The sequence below is a fragment of the Eurytemora carolleeae genome, unplaced genomic scaffold (assembly GCF_000591075.1).
Source record: "Eurytemora carolleeae unplaced genomic scaffold, Eaff_2.0 scaffold983, whole genome shotgun sequence".
In the NCBI taxonomy this organism is placed as follows: Eukaryota; Metazoa; Arthropoda; class Copepoda; order Calanoida; family Temoridae; genus Eurytemora; species Eurytemora carolleeae.
In genome coordinates, this window is record NW_019397015.1 from 24,616 (window position 1) to 45,297 (window position 20,682).

The 20,682-nt window shown below is 32.4% G+C and overlaps 2 protein-coding genes and 2 long non-coding RNA genes across 10 annotated transcripts; 2 read left to right on the top strand and 2 right to left on the bottom strand.

Moving 5' to 3' along the window:
- Nucleotides 1–202: 202 nt before the first annotated feature.
- Nucleotides 203–17,068, bottom strand: LOC111711125 (zinc finger protein 431). Of its 7 annotated transcripts, none has more exons than XM_023485381.1 (5): nt 16,846–17,068; nt 10,843–11,937; nt 1,316–1,400; nt 674–734; nt 203–426 (listed from the first exon to the last, which is right to left on the bottom strand). In XM_023485381.1, exons 1-4 carry the CDS (start codon nt 17,042–17,044, stop codon nt 716–718), a joined length of 1,398 nt encoding a protein of 465 aa, XP_023341149.1. In that variant the 5' UTR covers nt 17,045–17,068; the 3' UTR covers nt 203–426; nt 674–715. The 7 variants fall into 7 exon arrangements, 6 of the variants coding, with proteins under 6 accessions (XP_023341149.1, XP_023341150.1, XP_023341153.1 ...); XM_023485382.1 differs by lacking the exon at nt 16,846–17,068 and adding an exon at nt 12,885–13,574; XR_002767188.1 differs by lacking the exons at nt 203–426; nt 674–734; nt 1,316–1,400 and adding an exon at nt 10,278–10,463 and having other exon boundaries at nt 10,729–11,937.
- Nucleotides 7,958–8,371, top strand: LOC111711129 (uncharacterized). Its single transcript, XR_002767190.1, has 3 exons — nt 7,958–8,021; nt 8,123–8,175; nt 8,248–8,371. It is a non-coding gene; the product is annotated as an uncharacterized LOC111711129 (long non-coding RNA).
- LOC111711128 (uncharacterized) lies at nt 8,383–9,308 on the top strand. Its single transcript, XR_002767189.1, has 4 exons — nt 8,383–8,456; nt 8,520–8,742; nt 8,852–8,923; nt 9,136–9,308. It is a non-coding gene; the product is annotated as an uncharacterized LOC111711128 (long non-coding RNA).
- A 75-nt stretch (nt 17,069–17,143) lies between the features above and the next one.
- Nucleotides 17,144–19,235, bottom strand: LOC111711127 (zinc finger protein 142). Its single transcript, XM_023485386.1, has 2 exons — nt 19,029–19,235; nt 17,144–18,666 (listed from the first exon to the last, which is right to left on the bottom strand). Exons 1-2 carry the CDS (start codon nt 19,210–19,212, stop codon nt 17,531–17,533), a joined length of 1,320 nt encoding a protein of 439 aa, XP_023341154.1. The 5' UTR covers nt 19,213–19,235; the 3' UTR covers nt 17,144–17,530.
- Nucleotides 19,236–20,682: the final 1,447 nt, after the last annotated feature.

Sequence of the window (20,682 nt, forward strand, 5' to 3'; positions counted from 1 at the left end):
TATATTTATAGAAGGAACGAAGAATAGAGTTATATAGGATACTAAGAATATATTTATGTAGGGAACTAAGAATAGAGTAATATAAGGATCTAAGAATATATTTATGTAGGGAACTAAGAATAGAATTATATAAGCTATACCCTTTCTCCGTATATAAGGAACTAAAAATATATTTATGTAGGCAACTAAGAATAGAGTTATATAAGGATCTAAGAATATATTTATGTAGGGAACTAAGAATAGAGTTATATAAGGAACTAAGAATAAAGTTTACTTGCATGAGGCAATCTTAAACACATTTTCTATTTCATCCAATTCTCTAGATTTTCTTTGTCATGGGCGTCGTCGTCGTCTAGGTCATCTAGGGCACTCAGAACCAGAAGACAGGATAGAGCATATAATAAACAGGAGTATCCTCGAACATATCTAAATATGAAACAATCAATAAGTACTCTAGTGTTTTGTAATATCTATATACAGGGGATTTACAGAGGGGGAGGTAAAGTGTCGCCCTCCCCCCGCCAGAAAAATGCCATATAAAACCCCGGTGTGGTTCTAGTGTCTAGAGTGTTAAGTGTTAACCTTGAGAAGGCCGGGGGGTGATAAGGGTTCCTTTTAATTTGCTTTAATTTAATTGAAAACGCGCTGTAAGTCCCTTTAAGTTTGATTTGACCTGCCAGATGGAGAGAGTTTAGAGGTATATGAGAGCAGGAATTTACTTCCTCAAGAGTATCCTGATACAAGAGCAGGTCATACAGAGACCAGGCTAATGGAAAGCACAGGATAGACACGAATCCGATAAACTTCAGCAAATCATTAGAAAAAATAGTTTATTAGATATTGATCAGTTAATTAAGTTTTGTCCGCCTTTAAAAATAAACATGATTGAAAAAGAAAATAATTCCTTTACTTCTTATCTTTATGAGATAAACTCAAAAACTTCAAGTGGACTGAAAGCTATAGTAATAACCAGAAAACTGTAAAATATGAAGACGAGTTTATAGCAATACTTAGATGTATTTAATGTTGTTACAAAGCATATAGTTTTACTGGACACTAATTAAACCACTATTTAAGATAAATGGGTCTTGTCGCAACAAAAAATTGCTCATTGGACTATTTAAAGCAAAAAATTTAGTCTAAAAGTCGTCTTTCTATTCCGAAGTTTTCTGGTTATCACTGTAATTTATTAGCCCAGAACTGTGCAGGTTTTAAGATTTAAAAAAAGTTGAAAGCGGGATTGAATTAAAATTAAAGAAACATCTAATCATGGTTAGTCAGGGTGCCTAGAAACATATTTTATATAAAACTATACCCTGGCAAGCATCCAAGGAAGAAGAAATCGATACATTGTAGGAAATGTGATAGTCCATAAACAACACAATATGTCGCTCTAGCTCCTGAAAAAAAGTATCTTTAAGTTTTAGTTGACTGCATGCTTAAAAAATAATAACTTAATGTTTCTTTTAATATCAATCCTCCTAGCTCCTATATATTTTATTCATTTTTCTTATTTCTGTATTTTTCAGATTTTCTACCTTCCCCCCCCCCCCCAAAAAAAAAGTTAATGCAAAAAAGCATTGAAGAATTGTTACAACGAATAAATATTTCTAAAATGTTTAAAAATGTTAAAATGTTTCTTTTTTAACTGTTTATTCAGACTCTTAATTCAGATATATAGATATATTAAAATATTCCCAAACAGATATATAAATATATTATAATATTCCCAAACAGATATATGAATATATTATAATATTCCCAAACAGAACATACATCCTCAGCTTTAGCTAGTCTCGTGTGTCAACACTCAACATTCAATATTTTATTTTATGAAAGATATACTGTATTCAAAGAGAATAGAATATATATTAGAGAGGAATTTACTAGAAAAAAGTGTAAAACGGCAATTTTGTTGTACTGTTTCCATACTGCAGGTGTACTTCTGTACTTCACATATTTGCGCTATATAACCTTTTGGGCACTGGAACATCATTTTACAGAAAATCTAAAATTGATATTAAAAGAAAACCAAATTATGAAATAGGCTGGCTTCATAATTGACCAATTATCATTTCACATAGACTCTATGCCTTTCCCTTTACAAACGATGATTTTCCGTTATAACTATAAATCAATTGATGTTTTTATTCACCTTATTCATTTTATAAAGTATATTTAACAGCTTTAAAAAATTCGAAATTGAAATGGATAGTCTAGGAAACATATTGTATTAATGTGCTCTACTGCATATAATTTGTGAACATTTACATGATTTCTACACTTTAAACTCCCTTTCAGGCTGAAAGAGACTGAAAAAATTCATACCGAGAGATTGTCTAAATTCCACTCTAATATATATTCTATTCTCTTTGACTGTATTTTAGCAAGATTTTTGCGTTAGATCTACGGCAGCAAAAATTAAAAGTTGAAAGAGTCAAAAAAAAATTACACTTGTAAAAAATTGTACAAATTGTAAAAATTGTATTTAACAAATATCTACAGTCATAGAGAATAAATTATTTATATATATTCTCCGTTCTGTGTCTAGAGTACAGTACTATCGTACATTACATTACACTATAAAGTTATAATAGAGAATAGCATATATAGAGAGGAATTAAAAGAATCTCTCGGTATGAATTTTTTCAGTCCCTTTAAGCCTGAAAGGGAGTTCAAAGTGTGCAAATCATGTAAATGTTCACAAATTATATCCAGTAGAGTACATTAATACAGTATGTTCCCTAGACTATTCATTTCAATTTCGAAATTTTTAAAGCTGTTAAATAAACTTTATAATGAATTAGGTGAATAAAAACATCATTTGATTTATAGTTATAACGGAAAATCATCGTTTGTACAGTGGAAGGCATAGTCTATGTGAAATGATCATTGGTCAATTATGAAACCAGCCTATTTCATAATTTGGTTTTCTTTTAACAATAATTTTCGATTTTCTATAAAATGATATTACAGGGCCCAACAGGTTATATAGCATAAATATGTGAAGTACACCTGCAGTATGGAAACAGTACAACAAAATGGCCGTTTTACACTTTTTTCTAGTAAATTCCTCTCTATATATTCTATTCTCTATGTCTAAAATAATTTGTTTTAAAGGGAGTGTTCGCGAAAAATGAAAGGGGGTATAGGCTTAATGCGAAAAAAAAGCGCTTTTGATCGCTACTAATCTCACTTCTATCTGTTGCGTCTATAAGGAGAAAATTGTTAAAGACGTCTCATACCGAAGAATAACTTAGCGCCCATACAAATTCAGAAAATTGCAACATACAACTTATACCGTAAAAAAATCAATTTAATTTCAAACAAATCATTCAGATATTACAACCTATAGTCATCGATTATCTTTCGCCACATTTCTATATAGTTTATATTTTATAATATTTTATTTTTTTTAGAAAACGTTTCACGGATTTCGAAAAATGTGAGTGGTACGCGGCATTCTTAAATAGTTGCGCAAGTATATCGACCTTATTAAAGTCTGGTGCTTTCCCTTCAGAAAGTATATGAAAAGGTCTTTTATTGAAAGCATTTTTTCGAACTATCTTGATCAATTATAAATGCTCTGTATCGAAGCTTCCCAGAAGTATATATATATATAAAAATTCTTTTAGTGAAAATGTACTTTTTTGTATACCTATGATCTCTTTTTGATCCGCGCCTATTACTGAATTTACTTTACTGAATTAACTTAAGTGAATTTATTTTACTGAATTTACTTTACTTTAAAATAAAACATCAAAAAATGTGTCATTTACCAAATATTTGCGATTTTTTCATAAATAAATTATGCCCTATGTAAACCTATTAAAATCAGAATGTACATGTTTTTGATATATATATATAAAGTTTATTTTATTGATTGTGTACTTTTTGAACAGTAATTCTTGAGAACAGTAATTAATTTATACTAAAATTATCACTATCATTGATAATTTTGTCGGACACAAAAACTGAATTGACGCTTGTGACGTCACAATACAACTGTACTGAGATTGTAAAATTCTACGTTGCCATCTATTCTAATAGAATCTATTTGAATTTAAGGAATTCAAGATAACCTAATTTTAATTATCCCTCCCCTTTTAGTTCACAATGCCACACACTTACACTATAAAAAGATGAAAAGAGTGTTTTATTAATATATTCATAAGTATAAAATGTTATTATTTTATAGCTATATATATATATATATATATATATAAAGCTAAACAGATTAAATAAAGGGCGTTATACAGAGCATCCCATATCATATTAGATTATCTTTTATTATGTTTTAACGACAACAAAACCTTTTTTTGAACATTTTGCTTTATATTTATAACATATAATTTACTTTTGCCTATATAAATTAATAGCTCCCTTTATTTAAGCTTAATAAACCCTTACATTTAAAGCTGAATAATCCAATTTATTTACCTTTATTTACCTGGAAAACCCCTTTATTTACTTTTATATACCTGAAACCCCCTTTATTTACCTATATAAACCTGAAAACCCCCTTTATTTACCTTTATAAACCTGAAAACCCTCTTTATTTACCTTTATAAAGCTGAAAACTCCCTTACATTACCTTTACATACATGAAACCCCCTTTATTTACCATTATAAAACTGAAAACCCCCTATATTTACCTAAATAAACCTGAAAACCCCCTTTATTTACCTTTATAAACCTGAAAACTCTCTTTATTTACATTTATAAACCTGAAAACCCCCTTTATTTACATTTATAAACCTAAACAAACCTTCTTTATTTACATTCATAAACCTGAAAACCCCATTTATTTACATTTATAAACCTTAAAACCCTCTTTATTTACATTTATAAACTTGAAAACCTCTTTATTTACATTCATAAACCTGAAAACCCCCTTTATTTACAATCATAAACCTGGAACCCCCCTTTATTTACATTTATAAACCTGAAAACCTTCTTTATTTACATTCATAAACCTGAAAATCCCCTTTATTTACCTTTATAAACCTGAAAAACCCCCTTTATTTACACTTATAAACCTGAAAACCCTCTTTATTTACATTTATAAAGCTAAACAAACCTTCTTTATTTACATTCATAATCCTGAAAATCCCCTTTATTTACCTATATAAACCTGAAAACCCTCTTTATTTATCTTTATAAACCTGAAAACCCCCTTTATTTACCTTTATAAACCTGAAAACCCCCTTTATTTACATTTATAAACCTGAAAACCCCCTTTATTTACCTATATAAACCTGAAAACCCTCTTTATTTACCTTTATAAACCTGAAAACCCCCTTTATTTACCTTTCTAAACCTGAACCCCCCCTTTATTTACCTTTATAAACCTGAAAACCCTCTTTATTTACATTTATAAACCTGAAAACCCCCTTTATTTACATTTATAAACCTGAACATCCCCCTTTATTTACGTCATGGTGTGATGAATTTCTCTGCTTAAATCTGTAAAGAATGATGAAGCATGATTTGAATATTATTTGCCAAGCTTAAACTCCTTAAACACATCCTGTCATCATTTCAGGCAGATTTACAAGCAGTATGGAAAGGGTCAAGTGTTTTAAAGGGAATGTTTGCAAAATACGATTAAGGTTGTATAAACCATTGTAGACTATAAATCTCATCTTGAAACATGCACAAAAATGCATTTTTATGTTAGAATTTAAAAATGTTAAATGATTTTTCAAGAGAATTGTTATGCAAGAAATGTAATGCAAACATTTTGGCAAATACAATGTTTCAAAATTTCTGTCATTTTGGAGTAAATTGATGTTTTCATTTGATGGATACAGATGAAAGTATGATGATGGTGTGAATTTGTGTAGAAGAATATTGGATTGGATTGGATATAAAATAATTGATATCTATGAATGGATTTAAGAAATTTGTGAAATTAGTTGGATAGATATGTAGGAACTATGTGCATGCAAAATTATAGCCATCTTCTTATCATTTTGGATTCAGACTTTGAATATGCCTTAAAAATACGTATTTTTACATATAAGTAAAACCTAAAAATTCCAAAAATTAAGAAATGTTAGGATTTTTTTCAAACCTAAATAGTAAATCTACGTTTAAGAAAACCCTAAAAATTCCTGATTCATTGGATTTTTTAGATTTTTTACATACACATTTTTACGTTTGTCGTATACGTATTTTTACCAAGCAAATGGTTACTCAAGTATGTCATATGTATGGAATATTTCGTACAGAGCGTCCCATATCATATTAGATTATCTCCAATCTTTAACACCAAAATAAACCCTTAATACTCGAAAAACTTATCATTTTCCGCAAGAAAATTCTTATATAATACTTATGTTGTTTTTCAAAATGATTCATTCTAATGAAATTTTCTAATTTGCCCCGAAAATCGTAATTTAGACCCGTTCTCGGACTAATATGATGTGGGATACCCTGTGTATAAAGGAATGTCATACGTATTTATAGGTTTTCCGGTTAGTAGGGTAGTTGGATCAGAGTCAGAGTATGATCTATATCTAAAATTACCGAGAATTTAATAATCTTTGATTTTCAAACCCGATTTGTTGCTTGGGCTTGTATCCACCGATAGAATTGTTGAAAACATTTATGTACAAATTCTGAGGGAGTCACAGAAAGAAATCAAATCGGAATGGAATCTAGAGATATGTTCTTGTCACGGTTTATTTAGAATTATTTGGTTATTTACACTTTCAAGCCAAGAATTCTTAAAATAGTCATTTATTTATTCACATTATACCAGTCAATTCTGGAAGAGTGTTCAGATTGTAAGGGACCGGACACGAATTAAATATCTAGAGTCCGCAACATTTTGACTTTCTGGATCCCTCCATTAAAAGTTGCGTGGGTCTGGTTCAGTAAGCTACCCTTCAAACCTTTTCCGAAAAAATTAACGAAAATTGTTTCTTTGAGGATAGAAAAAAAAACTTATTTCCAACATTATTACTCAGATATAGGTGTAAATGGTACCCATGTAAATCTTTTCTTGAGGGTAGATTGAAATTTGTTCGGGCAGTTCATTTATTTAGAAGTTAGAACTAATATAATCCATTTGGATGGTTACGTTTTGTGAATCGATTTTTCTTAAATCATGAAATACCGACGGTAAAAAATGTAAAAATTCGATGTTTAGGAAAATATTTCTTGATTGAAATTTTCTCAATAAATCAATGTTAGAACCTATTAATTCTTTTTCATCATTATTGAACTTCTTCAAATTCTTAAAATGTCGTCTTTTCGAAAAAAAATTTCAGTAAATCTACCGAAAATATTTGTAGAAACCATTAACTAAATAAGATTACTTATTTTCGATGATGATAGTTTATTTCCTCAACCTATTCCTAAACAACTGTTTACTAAAGAATTTTTAATACATTTTTTGCATTTCTACACTTCTTGAATTGACGGAGGGCGGAGCTGATTTAATCTGAGCTGAAAACTTTAGAATGTGAATATCCTTAATCTTGCTCTCTTAATTAATCTGAAGAATAAAAATGAGAGAAGAACAAGCCATATTTAATCTGGATATTAAGAAAAAGAGTGGATTAAGCCTTAATCCCGATATCCACCATTCTAAAGTTTTCAGCTCAGTTCAAATAACTAACTATTCCATCACCTATTATAAGATCTACGGATCTTTTCTTAAATCTTGATGTTCAGGTTGAATCCAGAAATCGTGATCTAAAGAAGCACATGAAGATCTTCTCATCTAACTCTACACTTGTTCGTCTTATATACATATATAAATATTTAATCAAGGTTTTACCTGAGATTTTATTTTTGATCAACTATAGTTTTATACTAAATGTACATGGTCTATTTATAATCCTGAGCCTATAAGTTTATATCCTTAAGCCTAAACCGCTTTTTTATACTGCTGATATTTAATTTGGGAACTCTGATCTTAAAATATATTTAATGGGCTATATATTTCAGACCATAATGGGCTAGAATAACTGCGTTATCCTGCCTTAGTACTCCAGGTTGTGCAATACTAGGTTTATAAAACATCTTTTTAAATGTAAATGTAACACTGCCTAACACCTTTTTTGAATTTAAGCTCATTAAAACTTATGGATGTTATATAAAGTGAATCCAGATCGTTCTTGTATTTCATCGCCTGTCCTGAACTATGAACTAATGAATTAACAGGTGAAAATACATTCCTAGAGAATTCTGAACTTTTGAAGCTTATCCGAGACTAGTTACTCCTTTATCTCGTAGACCAAGTCCTCCTCTGATCTACCCACGCCGTACTCCTGGACAAGGATGATCTCTTCAATCTAAAGAGAGTCTGATAGAGCAGATTCAAACCGCCTGCAGAGTGTCTCCCTGCTGGGCACCATCGTCTTCACCTTCTACATTGAGAAGTCCTGTCGGAAGCGTCTTCCTTGCTTCTCTAAACCAGGACTGCTGCTATTAAGCAGATAAAGGTGAAGATTAAATATGAAGCTGCTCACAAGATGAGATCTAATGTCTAACTTAATCTTATTTAGATCTCATCATTGTCCTCAAGATTGAGATCTGATGTTTAACTCAACCTTATTCGGATCCAATCATCATCTATCCGTACCTCCTCTCGGAGAAGTATACGTTCCTCCTCTCGGAGCAGTATCCGTTCCTCCTCTCGGAGAAGTATCCGTACCTCCTCTCGGAGAAGTCCCGTCGGAAGCATCTGTGTTTCTCTAAACCGGGACTGCTGCTTTCGAGCAGATAAAGGTGTATGATCAAGTTTCGTGTGATCTTTGTGAACAATTAAAGACGAAAGTGTGACTTTCTCCTCTAACACATGATAAGCCTTTATATAAACTCTCCTTATTATTTCTAGTTATGTATAAGAGACAGCTGGTAACAATCATCCAACTTTAGAGCTATTAAATTCTCCGGCCTAATCAACTTTGTAAGTGTTACTTTGATTTATATATATTTGTCGCAACTTATTCACATTTAGCACATTGTAAGTGTTATTTCAATTCATAATTGTTGTTACAATTTAATCACAGCACACCTGGAGCAAATTTTAATGTAAACTTGGCTAATTTTATTTATTTGAATAACTATAATACTAATTTATTATTTATTTTAACCCGTGACTGATGTATTGTTTTTCAGTTCACGGGTCCTAGCTCTGTATCGCTGTACCAGAAATAAAGAATATAAGAGATTCATGTGTATTAAAGAGGTGCGCAATGGAGAATTGATGTTGCCCCATCATGTTAATAGCTAAACAATTCCTGTGGATCTAGGTATTGTTTCTAGGGAAAATGCTAAAATTCCCAAAACGGGCACACCTATAACTGTTGATGAGTAATTAAACTTAGTTAATTATAAATTAACTAAATTAATTAATTAAAAATTTAAAACTGCAGAAAATTCATGAGTTTACAAATATTTCACTTTAAATTTTTGTGTCAAAAAGATGAATCAAAGTTTGAAAAAATAACATTTATTTACAATTAAAATTATTTACATAAAACATAACGATAAGAAAATTTTACATAAATAAATAAATAAAAATTTAAAAGTCAGTCGTCCGTCCGTCCGTAGAAATTATAGAAGATTTATAAAATTTAGAATCAAATTGTCTTGAATTTAAAATAACTAAAATATAAAATTTAATTACACATCAGATCATCTTAAATGTATATTTTTTTTACTTCCTTTCTTGTGAAAAAACTAGTCGATTAAGATTTAAAATGTCCCGAAAAAACCGGAAAATTTGTAGTTTAATTCAAATTGAAATCAATCACATGTATGGTGCTAAAGTCTCAAAATGTGTACAATATACAACAATATATATAAAAACATTCAAAGAAACAGTTCTAGAGCCATTTTATTTGAATTATCTGCCGATTTTGATGAGATAAATAATTACATAAATTGGTACGGTTGGCTAGTTGGCATACATATAATGAACTGCCATTCTTACTTCAAACACACCAAATCAAATTTCTCAAAATTGCTCAAATCATAAAACAAATATGTGGGCTTAGCCTTAGCAGCAAAATCATTGCTTCGTCATAAGTGACCGTGACCCTCCATATATAAATGTGACATGTCCAATTCACAATGGTACCCATAAAAGCTTTATATGATGATCTTTTTCAAATTGATTATTTTTTATTTTGGTTTCTTAAAAATGAAATGGACATTTCTTCTTCAAGAAACCATGGAAGAAAAGAAAATTTGTACAAGATATCTTCCACGTTATCACGCAGACAATCATTAAAACAGTTTATTAAAATATCAATTACTTTATCTATTTGATCAGTCAACATTTTCTGATTTAACGAGAATTGATTTTATTTCAATCATATAGAGAAAGCAGGACCGAGCAATGTAGACGTTATGTCTAATTACTTAAGTAGAATGTAGTGTCATTTTTTATATGGTTAAGAGCTAAGCGTAAAATTATCACATCAGAGCCCGCGATTTAAAAACTTCAAGAAAATACGATACAGGTCTAAGCTGTTGTTAGGCCTTATTTACGGATCGGGCTTTCGGACTAAAGTTGCATCAAATTTTCCACAGATTTTAGTTCATAAAACCGGTTTAATATTGTATTTGGCGGATTTTCAAAGTTGGAATTGGCGCATTCCGGGTTGTGATGAGAATATGACTCAACATTGAGCCTTATTCTCCACTAAAACCAACCAAGGACGGTTTTATTTTCATGGGCCTAACTCCGTAAGTCGAGCCTGAGACTCGAGCCAAAGCTTGTAAATCGCGGGCTCAGATAAAAAGTCAAACGTAAACTTGTGCAATAGAATTGAACCCAACTCTATTTGTGCTTATTCAACTTGTGCGTGTTTAAATTACCCTTCTGTGTAGCCTCATAGCTGCACTGGTCACAAGGATATCGAATACCAACATGTTTGGCCTCGTTGTGTCTTTTTAGAAAATCTTTTCTTGTTGTCGTATAATCACAGACGTCACAGGTATATATTACATCAGTGTGTTTTCGCAGTTTATGATTGCCTAGCGCAATTTTACTATTTGCAAAATAATCGCACTGATCGCACAGAAATTTAGCATTTTTATCACCATGTCTGATTTGTTTGTGAGATTGTAGATTACTATAACATGGTCCTCTATACTCACACTGATCACAGGGATACGTTACACCTTCATGTTTATTCAGTTTGTGATCCTTCAAATATTTGGCGGATGACGTGGAGAAATAGCATTGATCGCACAGATACCGAATACCCTGATGTGTAGACTCAATGTGTCGTTTCAAGGTTCCTTTAGACCCTGCGGTATAATCACACTGATCACAAGGAACTCGCTTTCCTTCGTGGACCATTCCTTTGTGAGATTTTAGAGCACTTTCATAGGGAGCAACATAACTGCATTGATCACACAGGAATCCTGAATGTTTAATTCTCCTGTGATCTCTCAAAGCTATTCTTGTTGGAGCGACTAATTCACAAGAATCACAGGGAGACGATTCAATCGGATGATTTCTATCCATGTGCCAATCTAGGTTTCTCGCGGTGTTGGTCGAAAACACACATTCGACACAGTGAAATTGTATTCCGCTGTGTTTATTCTTTTGATGTTTTTTCAAACCCTTCAAATCAGAGGCTTTATAGTCACATTTATCACAAGGATATTCAATTCCACCATGTTTAGTTTTCATGTGATGTATTAATCCACTCTGTGTCCCAACGAGATGATCACAAATATCACATTTAAAATCGCCAACTTTTTTGTGTTTTTGGGATTTGTGATTCTTCAGATTTGTTTCACTTTTAGCAAAATATCCGCACTCTTCACATTTATGATTTCTTTCTACGTGACGAGTATCCTTGTGTCTCTTTAAATTGTATAATCCGGTTGCTGAATACTCGCATTCATCACAAGGATAATAAAAGGGGACAGGGGTTTCTTCTTTCATAAGTTTCTCGACACCTGAAATTAAATATGAAATGTATAATGTACATTCACAGTATTCAGTATTCATGTAGAATGTATATAAAGCAGGGGTCCATATAATTCCATCCAAATGCAGTACACAATGTAGTACATGCACACAAAAACCTTGCCAAAGTAAACAATGACAAAGAAAGTGTATTTGCAGCCCCTAAATGTACTTTCAACCCCAATCCTTTTCGGGATCAAAAAAAGAATTACATGAATCCCTGTAAAGTAGTAATATCCGTTTGTTTGTATGTCCGATCTTAACTCAGGAATCCCGTCACCGTTTTTTCTTTAATTAAATTGGGAAACTCGGTAGAACTACAAGAATATTCTTAATTTATTTCAAATCTAGGAAATAATTTTTATGCTCTAGGGAAAAACAAATTGAACATCATTCATAAAGTTTTTTCGTCCTTTTTCACACGTTTACACACGTATTCTTTCATTTGCTCCAATACATCGAATAAACCCCTAAATAAGGAGGGTGAAATGATTTTTCAAAATAAAAACCCCGTACTTTGGTTCTTTTAGTTTTAATTCAGTTGGTTGACTGTTAAAGGTAAAGATTAAATTTCCATGCAAAGCCGGGTTCCCAATCAAGTTACTATTAATATTATTAAATAATGGTCGTTAAAGATCTCCAATGTGGAATCCCAAGACCGCCATTGTGATACAATATAAAACTTCTGAATACTGGCAAAAAACTTAAAATAGTTAAAACTACGTTCATGATAAAAAAATACCATGCAAAGGGCTGTCTTTGTTAATAAAAGCAAAAAACTTTTGAGTTTTTAAAGAAGTATCCCCCCCCCCCATATATTTTATATCTGTTAATTGTGTCGTTTTTTCCAAGAGCAGGTGAACAAAATCTAGCAATTAAAAATATATGAAAAAAAGAAAATTTGAGTTTAAGGCGAGTAATCAGTTTCTTCACAAACCTTCCATCATTTTCTCGAACTGTATCCGCGCAATTTCTTCATCCGTCTCTCCATAATCATCCTCATCCTCCTCATCCTCCATCTCATCCTGCTCTTCCTTGACGTACACCTCAGGCTTCACCTCCAGCCCAACCTCCATTTTAACCTCAGGATGCATCGAAGCATCCTCCATTCTCTGAATATTAAAAAAATATGTTAAAATCAACCTTAGTATGAAAAAAATGATTAAAAGAACAGATTTATATACATTTAAAACACTGACAAAATGGAATCGTAGAATTTCCGTTTTTCCCTTAGAACTTTATACCATAAAAACTTTCAGAAAAGAACTTGTTGCGTGATATTCAAAACCCAATTTGCGAGAGATATAAAAACGCTGAGTTTTCCTTTGTTCACTTTTTGTTCACCAAAAATAATTGACAAATTTTTTACAAGATGGCGGATAAAAATAATTTACAAGATGACGGATAAAAATAATTTACAAGATGGAGGATAAAAATAACTTACAAGATAGCGGATAAAAATAAATAAGATAGCGGATAAAAATAATTTACAAGATAGCGGATAAAAATAATTTACAAGATAGCGGATAAAAATAATTCACAAGGTAGCTGATAAAAATAGTTAATAATGTAGCGGATAAAAATAATTTACAAGGTAGCGGATAAAAATAATTAATAATGTAGCGGATAAAAATAATTAATAATGTAGCAGATAAAAATAATTTACAAGGTAACGAATGAAAATAATTTACAAAAACAATTAACTACAACTTACAAGTGAGTTAACTTTAAGGGCTCAATAAAATAAGAATTCAAATATTCAAAAATAATTATTAATAATGTTCATCCGCATCAGGATCCATTTGTTCCAGAGCGGATTCAGGATCCGGATCCGCCCTGGATCTTAATAACTGCCATAAGATTTAATAGTTTTGCAGTTAAAATTTATTTATGTTTGTTCAATTTGTGAGTTTTTAAATTTCCCTTCTGTGTTGCCTCATAGTTACACTGGTCGCAGGGATATCTAATTCCGACGTGTGTGGCTTCATTGTGTCTTTTCAAAAAATCCTTTCTAATTGTCGAATAATCACAAATATCACAAGTATATGTTATATCTGCATGTTTCCTAAGCTTGTGTCTTCCCAAACCGTATTTGCTAGTTGTACAATATTCGCACTGATCACAAAAATGTTTCGCATTTTTATCACTATGACGAACTGCTTTGTGTGCTCTTAGATTGCTCGAACGAGGCCCGATATATTCACACTGATTACAGGGATATCTTGCACCTTCATGTGTAGTTAGTTTATGGTCCCTCAAATACTTTGATGACGTTGTAGAAAAGTAGCACTGATCACACAGATATCGTATACCACCATGCATGGTCTCAATGTGTAGCTTTAATGTATCTTTAGAGCAAGCTTTATGATCACAAATATTACAGGGAAATTTTTTTTCTTCGTGAGCTTTCTCCTTGTGTCGTATCAAAGAACTTTCACACGCCGCTGTATAACTGCATTTATCACAAAGCAGCCCAGAATGTTTAATTCTCCTGTGATCTCTCAAAGCTATTCTTGTTGGAGCGACATATTCACAAGAATTACAGGGAGACGATTCAATCGGATGTTTCTTATCCATGTGCCAATCTAGGTTTCTCGGAGTGTTTGCGAAAAACACACAGTCCTTACAGCTAAACTGTTCCCCGCTGTGTTTTCTCTTTTGATGTTGCTTAATCGCCTTAGAATCAGGGGCTATATAGTCACATTTATCACAGGGATATTCAATTCCACCATGTTTGGTCTTAATGTGATTTATTAAACCACTCTGTGACCCGACAAGATGATCACAAATATCACATTTTAACTCTGCAACTTTTTTGTGTTTATGGGATTTGTGTCTCTTCAGATTTGTCTCACTGTTAGCAAAATATCCGCACTCTTCACATTTATGTTTTCTTTCACTGTGACGAGTGTCTTTGTGTCTCTTCAGATTTGTTTCACTTATGGCAAAATATTCGCACTCTTCACATTTATGTTTTCTTTCTACGTGACGAGTGTCTTTGTGTCTTTTTAGATTGTATAATCCGGTTGCTGAAAATGTGCATTCATCACAGGGATAACAGATGGGGACAGTGGTTTCTCCTTTCATAAATTTCTCCAAATCTAAAATAAAAAGTATAACTAAAAAAAATTTCGGGATTCTTCATTATAGAACATTTAATAGGGTGACCCAAATCACCATTAAAAAAAATCTAGCACACAGGCCCAAGTTGTTCCATAAACATATAAGTTTTCCTTAAACAAATTTCATATGTCTAGGAAGCCATTAACAGCTACACGTAAAAGTCGAAATATTGTTGAAAAATATTCCTTGTTACATTGCAAAAGTGTAATTACAAATAAAAACTGTTTTCAAATTAGACCTCTTAGCGTTGAACTGCTACCTGAGCAATGAGCTAATTGATTTCTTAGATATGAACAGATATGAACTTTTTACCTGATTGACCCCTATCTATGAACTATCTATCTGATTGACCCCCCAAGCTAAAAACTGCTTCCTGATTGACCTCCTAGCTATGAATTGCTTCCTGATTGACCCCCTAGATATGAACTGATTTCTTATTTACCTCCTAGCTATGAACTATATACCAGATTGAACCACTACCTATTAACTATCTACCTGATTGACCCCCTAGCTATGAAATAATATCTTATTGTCTTCCCAGTTATGGACTGCTACCTAATTAACTCCCTAGCTATGAACTGCTACCTGATTACCCTCTAGATATGAATTGATTCCTGATTGACCCCTTAGCTATAAACTGCTAACTGATTAACCTCCTAACCTTCGACCTGATTCACCACTTAACTTTCAGACTACCTGATTTACCCCCTAGCTATGAACTGTCTACCTGATTGACCTCCTAGCTATCAACTATCTACCTGATTGACCTCCTTGCTATCAACTATCTACCTGATTGACCTCCTTGCTATCAACTATCTACCTGATTGACCTCCTTGCTATAAACTATCTACCTGATTGACCTCCTTCCTATCAACTATCTACCTGATTGACCTCCTTGTTATCAATTATCTAAATGATTGGCCACTTAATAATGAACTGCTTTGTCGATACATCTCATTATCAGGACCAACCCCTGTATGTGCTATTGGTGGTTTGCGAGCATATAAAACTGATATAAAAAATATGCCGCAATTAGAACTGAAATTGCCAAAGCCTAAAAGTATCTAAAACCAGTACTTATTGCCCGATGTGACATTTTTTTTTTTTTTTTTTTTGGGGGGGGGGGGGGTTCTTTACATATCCCCTTTAACCATTTCAGACTGTGTGCATTTTCAAATTCAGAAAAAGGTAAAATTTACACAATTTTGGGTCACCCTATGTGAACACCTCTCATTGCTATTTCAAAAATGTAATTAATATATTCTCTTGTTAATTTAGAACTATTAGAACTATTAGAAAATAAATCTGAAAAAGAGGTCCCGTTATGAACCCCCCAGACCGCTGGCAGGCATGGGAAGCACCGTCCCACACCTACTCTAACTGGACCTTTATACCCACAACAACTACTTGCATGGTAAAAAGAGGTAAAAAAAATGATGTTGAAAAATACGACGAAATTCTTACACAAAGTGATTTTTCAACATTTAAAGTAAAAACTAAATCCAGATAGTTTAAAAAAAATAACATAAAATAAAAAAATCAAACTATTTTTTTTTTAGAACAAAGGAACTGATTACGCGCCTCAACCCTGCTCTAAGTTTATATTCCTATATCTATGCAATCGAATGATATAAAACTTTCATACTTTCCCGTTATGATCAATCATAATTCAAAATTTGTCATATCAAAGGTGTACATTATACGACATATTGTTTCTAAGATAAAAGAGTTAACAATACGAGTTTCAGAGGAAAGTAATCAGTTCCTTGACAAACCTTCCATCATTTTCTCGAACTGTATCCTCGCAATTTCTTCATCCGTCTCTCCATACTCATCCTCATACTCATCTTCATACTCATACTCATCCTCATCCTCATCCTGCTCTTCCTTGACGTACACCTCGGGCTTCACCTCCAGGGCATCCTCAAGACCAACCTCCATTTTAACCTCAGAATGTATCGAAGAATTCTCCATTTTCTGAAAATTTGAAAATCAAACAAACAAAGTATTTCGAAATCTGTGGAAAACCCCTTTTGAAGGAGACAATTTCAAAAAACAGAATATAACGATATCTGTAACAGATTTAAACATTTAATTAATACAATAGCGAAATATAATCGTAAAATTTTCGTCTTTTAAATAAAAGCCTAATAAACAGTTTAGCGTGGGCAAATGAGACAAAACAAAAAATGATAATTTTTATCTAAGAAATTTACAACAGAACAAGCTAAATTTACCATTTCTCACTTTTTTCACCAAAAACAATTCAAAAGTAGTTCTTGATAATTTCGTCGATAGTAAAGTATGGTTTATTTGTCTTGTAAAATAAGTTTCTATTTTGAAAATATTCAAGTCAAAAGCATGAAAAGTCAATAAAAATAAAAACAGAGTGTTGTCTATAAAACTTTAAAAGCTGTCAAACATATTTTCTAAAAGTTAAATGATTGTGTTAGTTAAAATTTACTTATGCTTGTTCAATTTGTGAGTTTTTAAATTTCCCTTCTGCGTTGCCTCATAGTTACACTGGTCGCAGGGATATCTAATTCCGACATGTTTGGCCTCGTTGTGTCTTTTCAAAAAATCCTTTCTAATCGTGGAATAATCACAAATATCACAAGTATATGTTATATCTGCATGTTTTCTCAGCTTGTGTTTTCCCAAACCAATTTTGCTGGTTGTACAATATTCGCACTGATCACACAAATATTTCGCATTTTTATCACTATGTCGAACTGCTTTGTGTGCTCTTAGATTGCTAGGACGAGGCCCGATATATTCACACTGATCACAAGGATATCTTACACCTTCATGTACGCTTAGTTTATGGTCCCTCAAATACTTTGAGGAAGTTGTCGAAAAGTAGCACTGATCACACAGATATCGTATACCGTCATGCATAGTCTCGATGTGTTTCTTTAGTGTACCTTTAGAGCAAGCTGTATAATCACAAATACTACAGGGAAATCGTTTCCCTTCATGAACATTCTCCTTGTGTCGTATCAAAGAACTTTCACACGCCGCTGTATAGCTGCATTTATCACAAAGCAGCCCAGAATGTTTGGCTTTACTGTGATCTCTCAAAGCTATCCTTGATTCCGCAATAAATTCACAAGAATCACAAGGAATTGTTTCAAAAGGATGATAAAGATCTTTGTGCCTATCCAGACCCCGTTCAGTATTAGTTGTTGAAGAACATTCATTGCAAGTGAATTGTACTCCGCTGTGTTTATTCTTCTGATGCTTTTTTAAACCTTTTAAACTGGTTGTTGTATACTCACACCTATCACAGGGATAGTCTATTCCACCGTGCTTAGATCTCATGTGGTTTATTAAACCACTCTGCGTACCAACTAGATGAGCACAAACTTCACATTTAAACTCTGCAACCTTTTTATGTTTACAAGATATATGTTTCTTCAGGGATATTTCACTTTTAGCAAGATATCCGCACTCTTCACATTTATGATTTCTTTCCACGTGACGAGTATCCTTGTGTCTCTTTAAATTGTATAATCCGGTTGCAAAATACTCGCATTCATTACATGAATAGTTCACGATTTTATTTGGAGTTTCTTCCTTGATCAGTTTCTCTACTCCTAAAAAAACAACATTTAGAACAAAAAACTGAATATTTTTAGAGCAAAGGACATTTCATTTATTAAAAACTAGAATTTACAAAAAGTTCCTCATTCTATCTTTCACAAAATTATTCTTTTTCCTTTAACAAAATTCATAACTTTCTAAGATAAGAGGCGGGTTAAAAAAAGCTAAAAATAAACTAAGAAACAAACAGAAATTTTGGAGAATGATAATTTAGAGGTTCAACAAAATATATGAAAGTTACTACAAAAAGAAAAATAACTCCCAGACGGAATTTCTTCAGTTGATAACAATTTAATTATTGTAACTTTAGAAAGTAACGTTTTTTTAAAGAAATTGACAAAAAATAATTACCAACCTTCCATAATTTTTTCAAAATGCATTTGAGCAATTTGCTCCTCATCTTCCCCATACTCTCCCTCCTCCTCCTCCTCCTCCCAGTCTTCTAGTTCCTCCTTGATAAAGATTTCAGATTTAATTTCACCCATCTCAGATTTAACGTTGGCACTGGGCACAGAAACCTCCATTTTATCATCCTCCATAGTCTGGAATATGTAACAGAAATTACTAAAATATTTTCAATATTGGTAATTTAAATGTCAGCTTTTTGGACCCCCCATCCACACATAACAATTTGGTCCATGAAATTCATTTATGACAGATTGAAAGAGTTAGTCATGTGGCCGCAGCGCCCAACCCCCTAGCCTTCCTTAGCTGTACCGTTCGGCCCCTTTAGGTTGGCCTAGCCGCACCGCTCGACACCCAAAAATTGTCTTAAATTAACCTTAAGAACTATAAGAAAAGAAATCTGAAATAATACAAATTGAAATCTTAAGTTGAAATCAAGGTCAAATTTTCAAACTTCATAGGGGGGGGGGGGGTAACAGACTCATCAACTAAAAAGAATTTTTGGTTAGTTGGTTAGTTAATTTTATACATGGATCTCGTATGCAATACATGGATAAAATTGGTTATGTTGCCGCAACGCTCGGCCACCTAGCTTGTCCTAGCCGCAGCGCTGGGCCCAGAAATTGTCTTAACCTAACCGGTACAAATGACTTAAAATAACCTGTCCTGGCTGCGGCGCTCAGGCCCCTAGCCAGTCCTAGCCGCAGCAATCGGTCCTCTTGCCTAATCTAGCATCAGAACTCGGCCCAGAAACTGGCTTAACCTAACCTAACCCCTAAAGTAATACAAAATAAATTTAAATTAGAGGTCATGTACAAATTTAATAGGAGGGGGGAGGGGTTCTAAAAATCGTATACTAGGACGAACTCAAACTGTCTAATATTAAATATATGCGTTCAATTTGCTTTCACGTTGGAGTACCAAATTGTCAAAACTGAAAAGCGTTAAAAAATTACATAGCTGTAATACTTTCTTTAATGAAGTTGACTAAAGATAAATAAAGAAAAAATCTAAGCATCACTGAACTCATCATGAACGTTTTTTTTTATTTCCCGGAAATTCTATTTTTAGATATCATTAAAAAAATGTTATCTTTATTAGGGTCTAGTCAATAAAAATAAAAACAGAGTGTTGTCTATAAAACTTTAAAAGCTGTCAAACATATTTTCTAAAAGTTAAATGATTGTGTTAGTTAAAATTTATTCCCTTCTAATAAAATTATATATTATAAATTATATAAAATATGGCCAGGATTTCTACCTTATAAGCTATCAAAATTAGACTTGGAAACATGAAAATGAAAACAAACAAAAAACTGTTAATTAACAAATTCTTTTAATGTTTTCTTGTAAACTTCCAAGCTTGTTAGACACCTGCAGTTCATTGTATTGATGCAATGCCGACCTTTATAGTTTGTAAACAAGGCCTAATAACCCTCTCTACAGTAATATTACTCCAGCCAGAGATGCAGACTTTTAACTCATTTAGCTTAAATAATGTCAATAAATCAGTGGGCAATGTCCTTTTAGATAACACATAATCATGCATCAATTGAGGCTAAATTTGAAGTCTTTTCAACCTCATTCTCTACTTGACTTTGCTTT

Excerpts from the sequence above, each read along its gene's own strand:
- LOC111711125 (XM_023485380.1), bottom strand. The coding sequence starts at position 17,044 with ATGGAGAATTCTTCGATACATTCTGAGGTTAAAATGGAGGTTGGTCTT. Across the intron at positions 15,049-16,845 it reads GTTCGAGAAAATGATGGAAG|ATTTGGAGAAATTTATGAAA; the intron begins GTTTGTCAAGGA and ends TTTTTATTTTAG.
- LOC111711127 (XM_023485386.1), bottom strand. The coding sequence starts at position 19,212 with ATGGAGGATGATAAAATGGAGGTTTCTGTGCCCAGTGCCAACGTTAAA. Across the intron at positions 18,667-19,028 it reads TTTTGAAAAAATTATGGAAG|GAGTAGAGAAACTGATCAAG; the intron begins GTTGGTAATTAT and ends TTGTTTTTTTAG.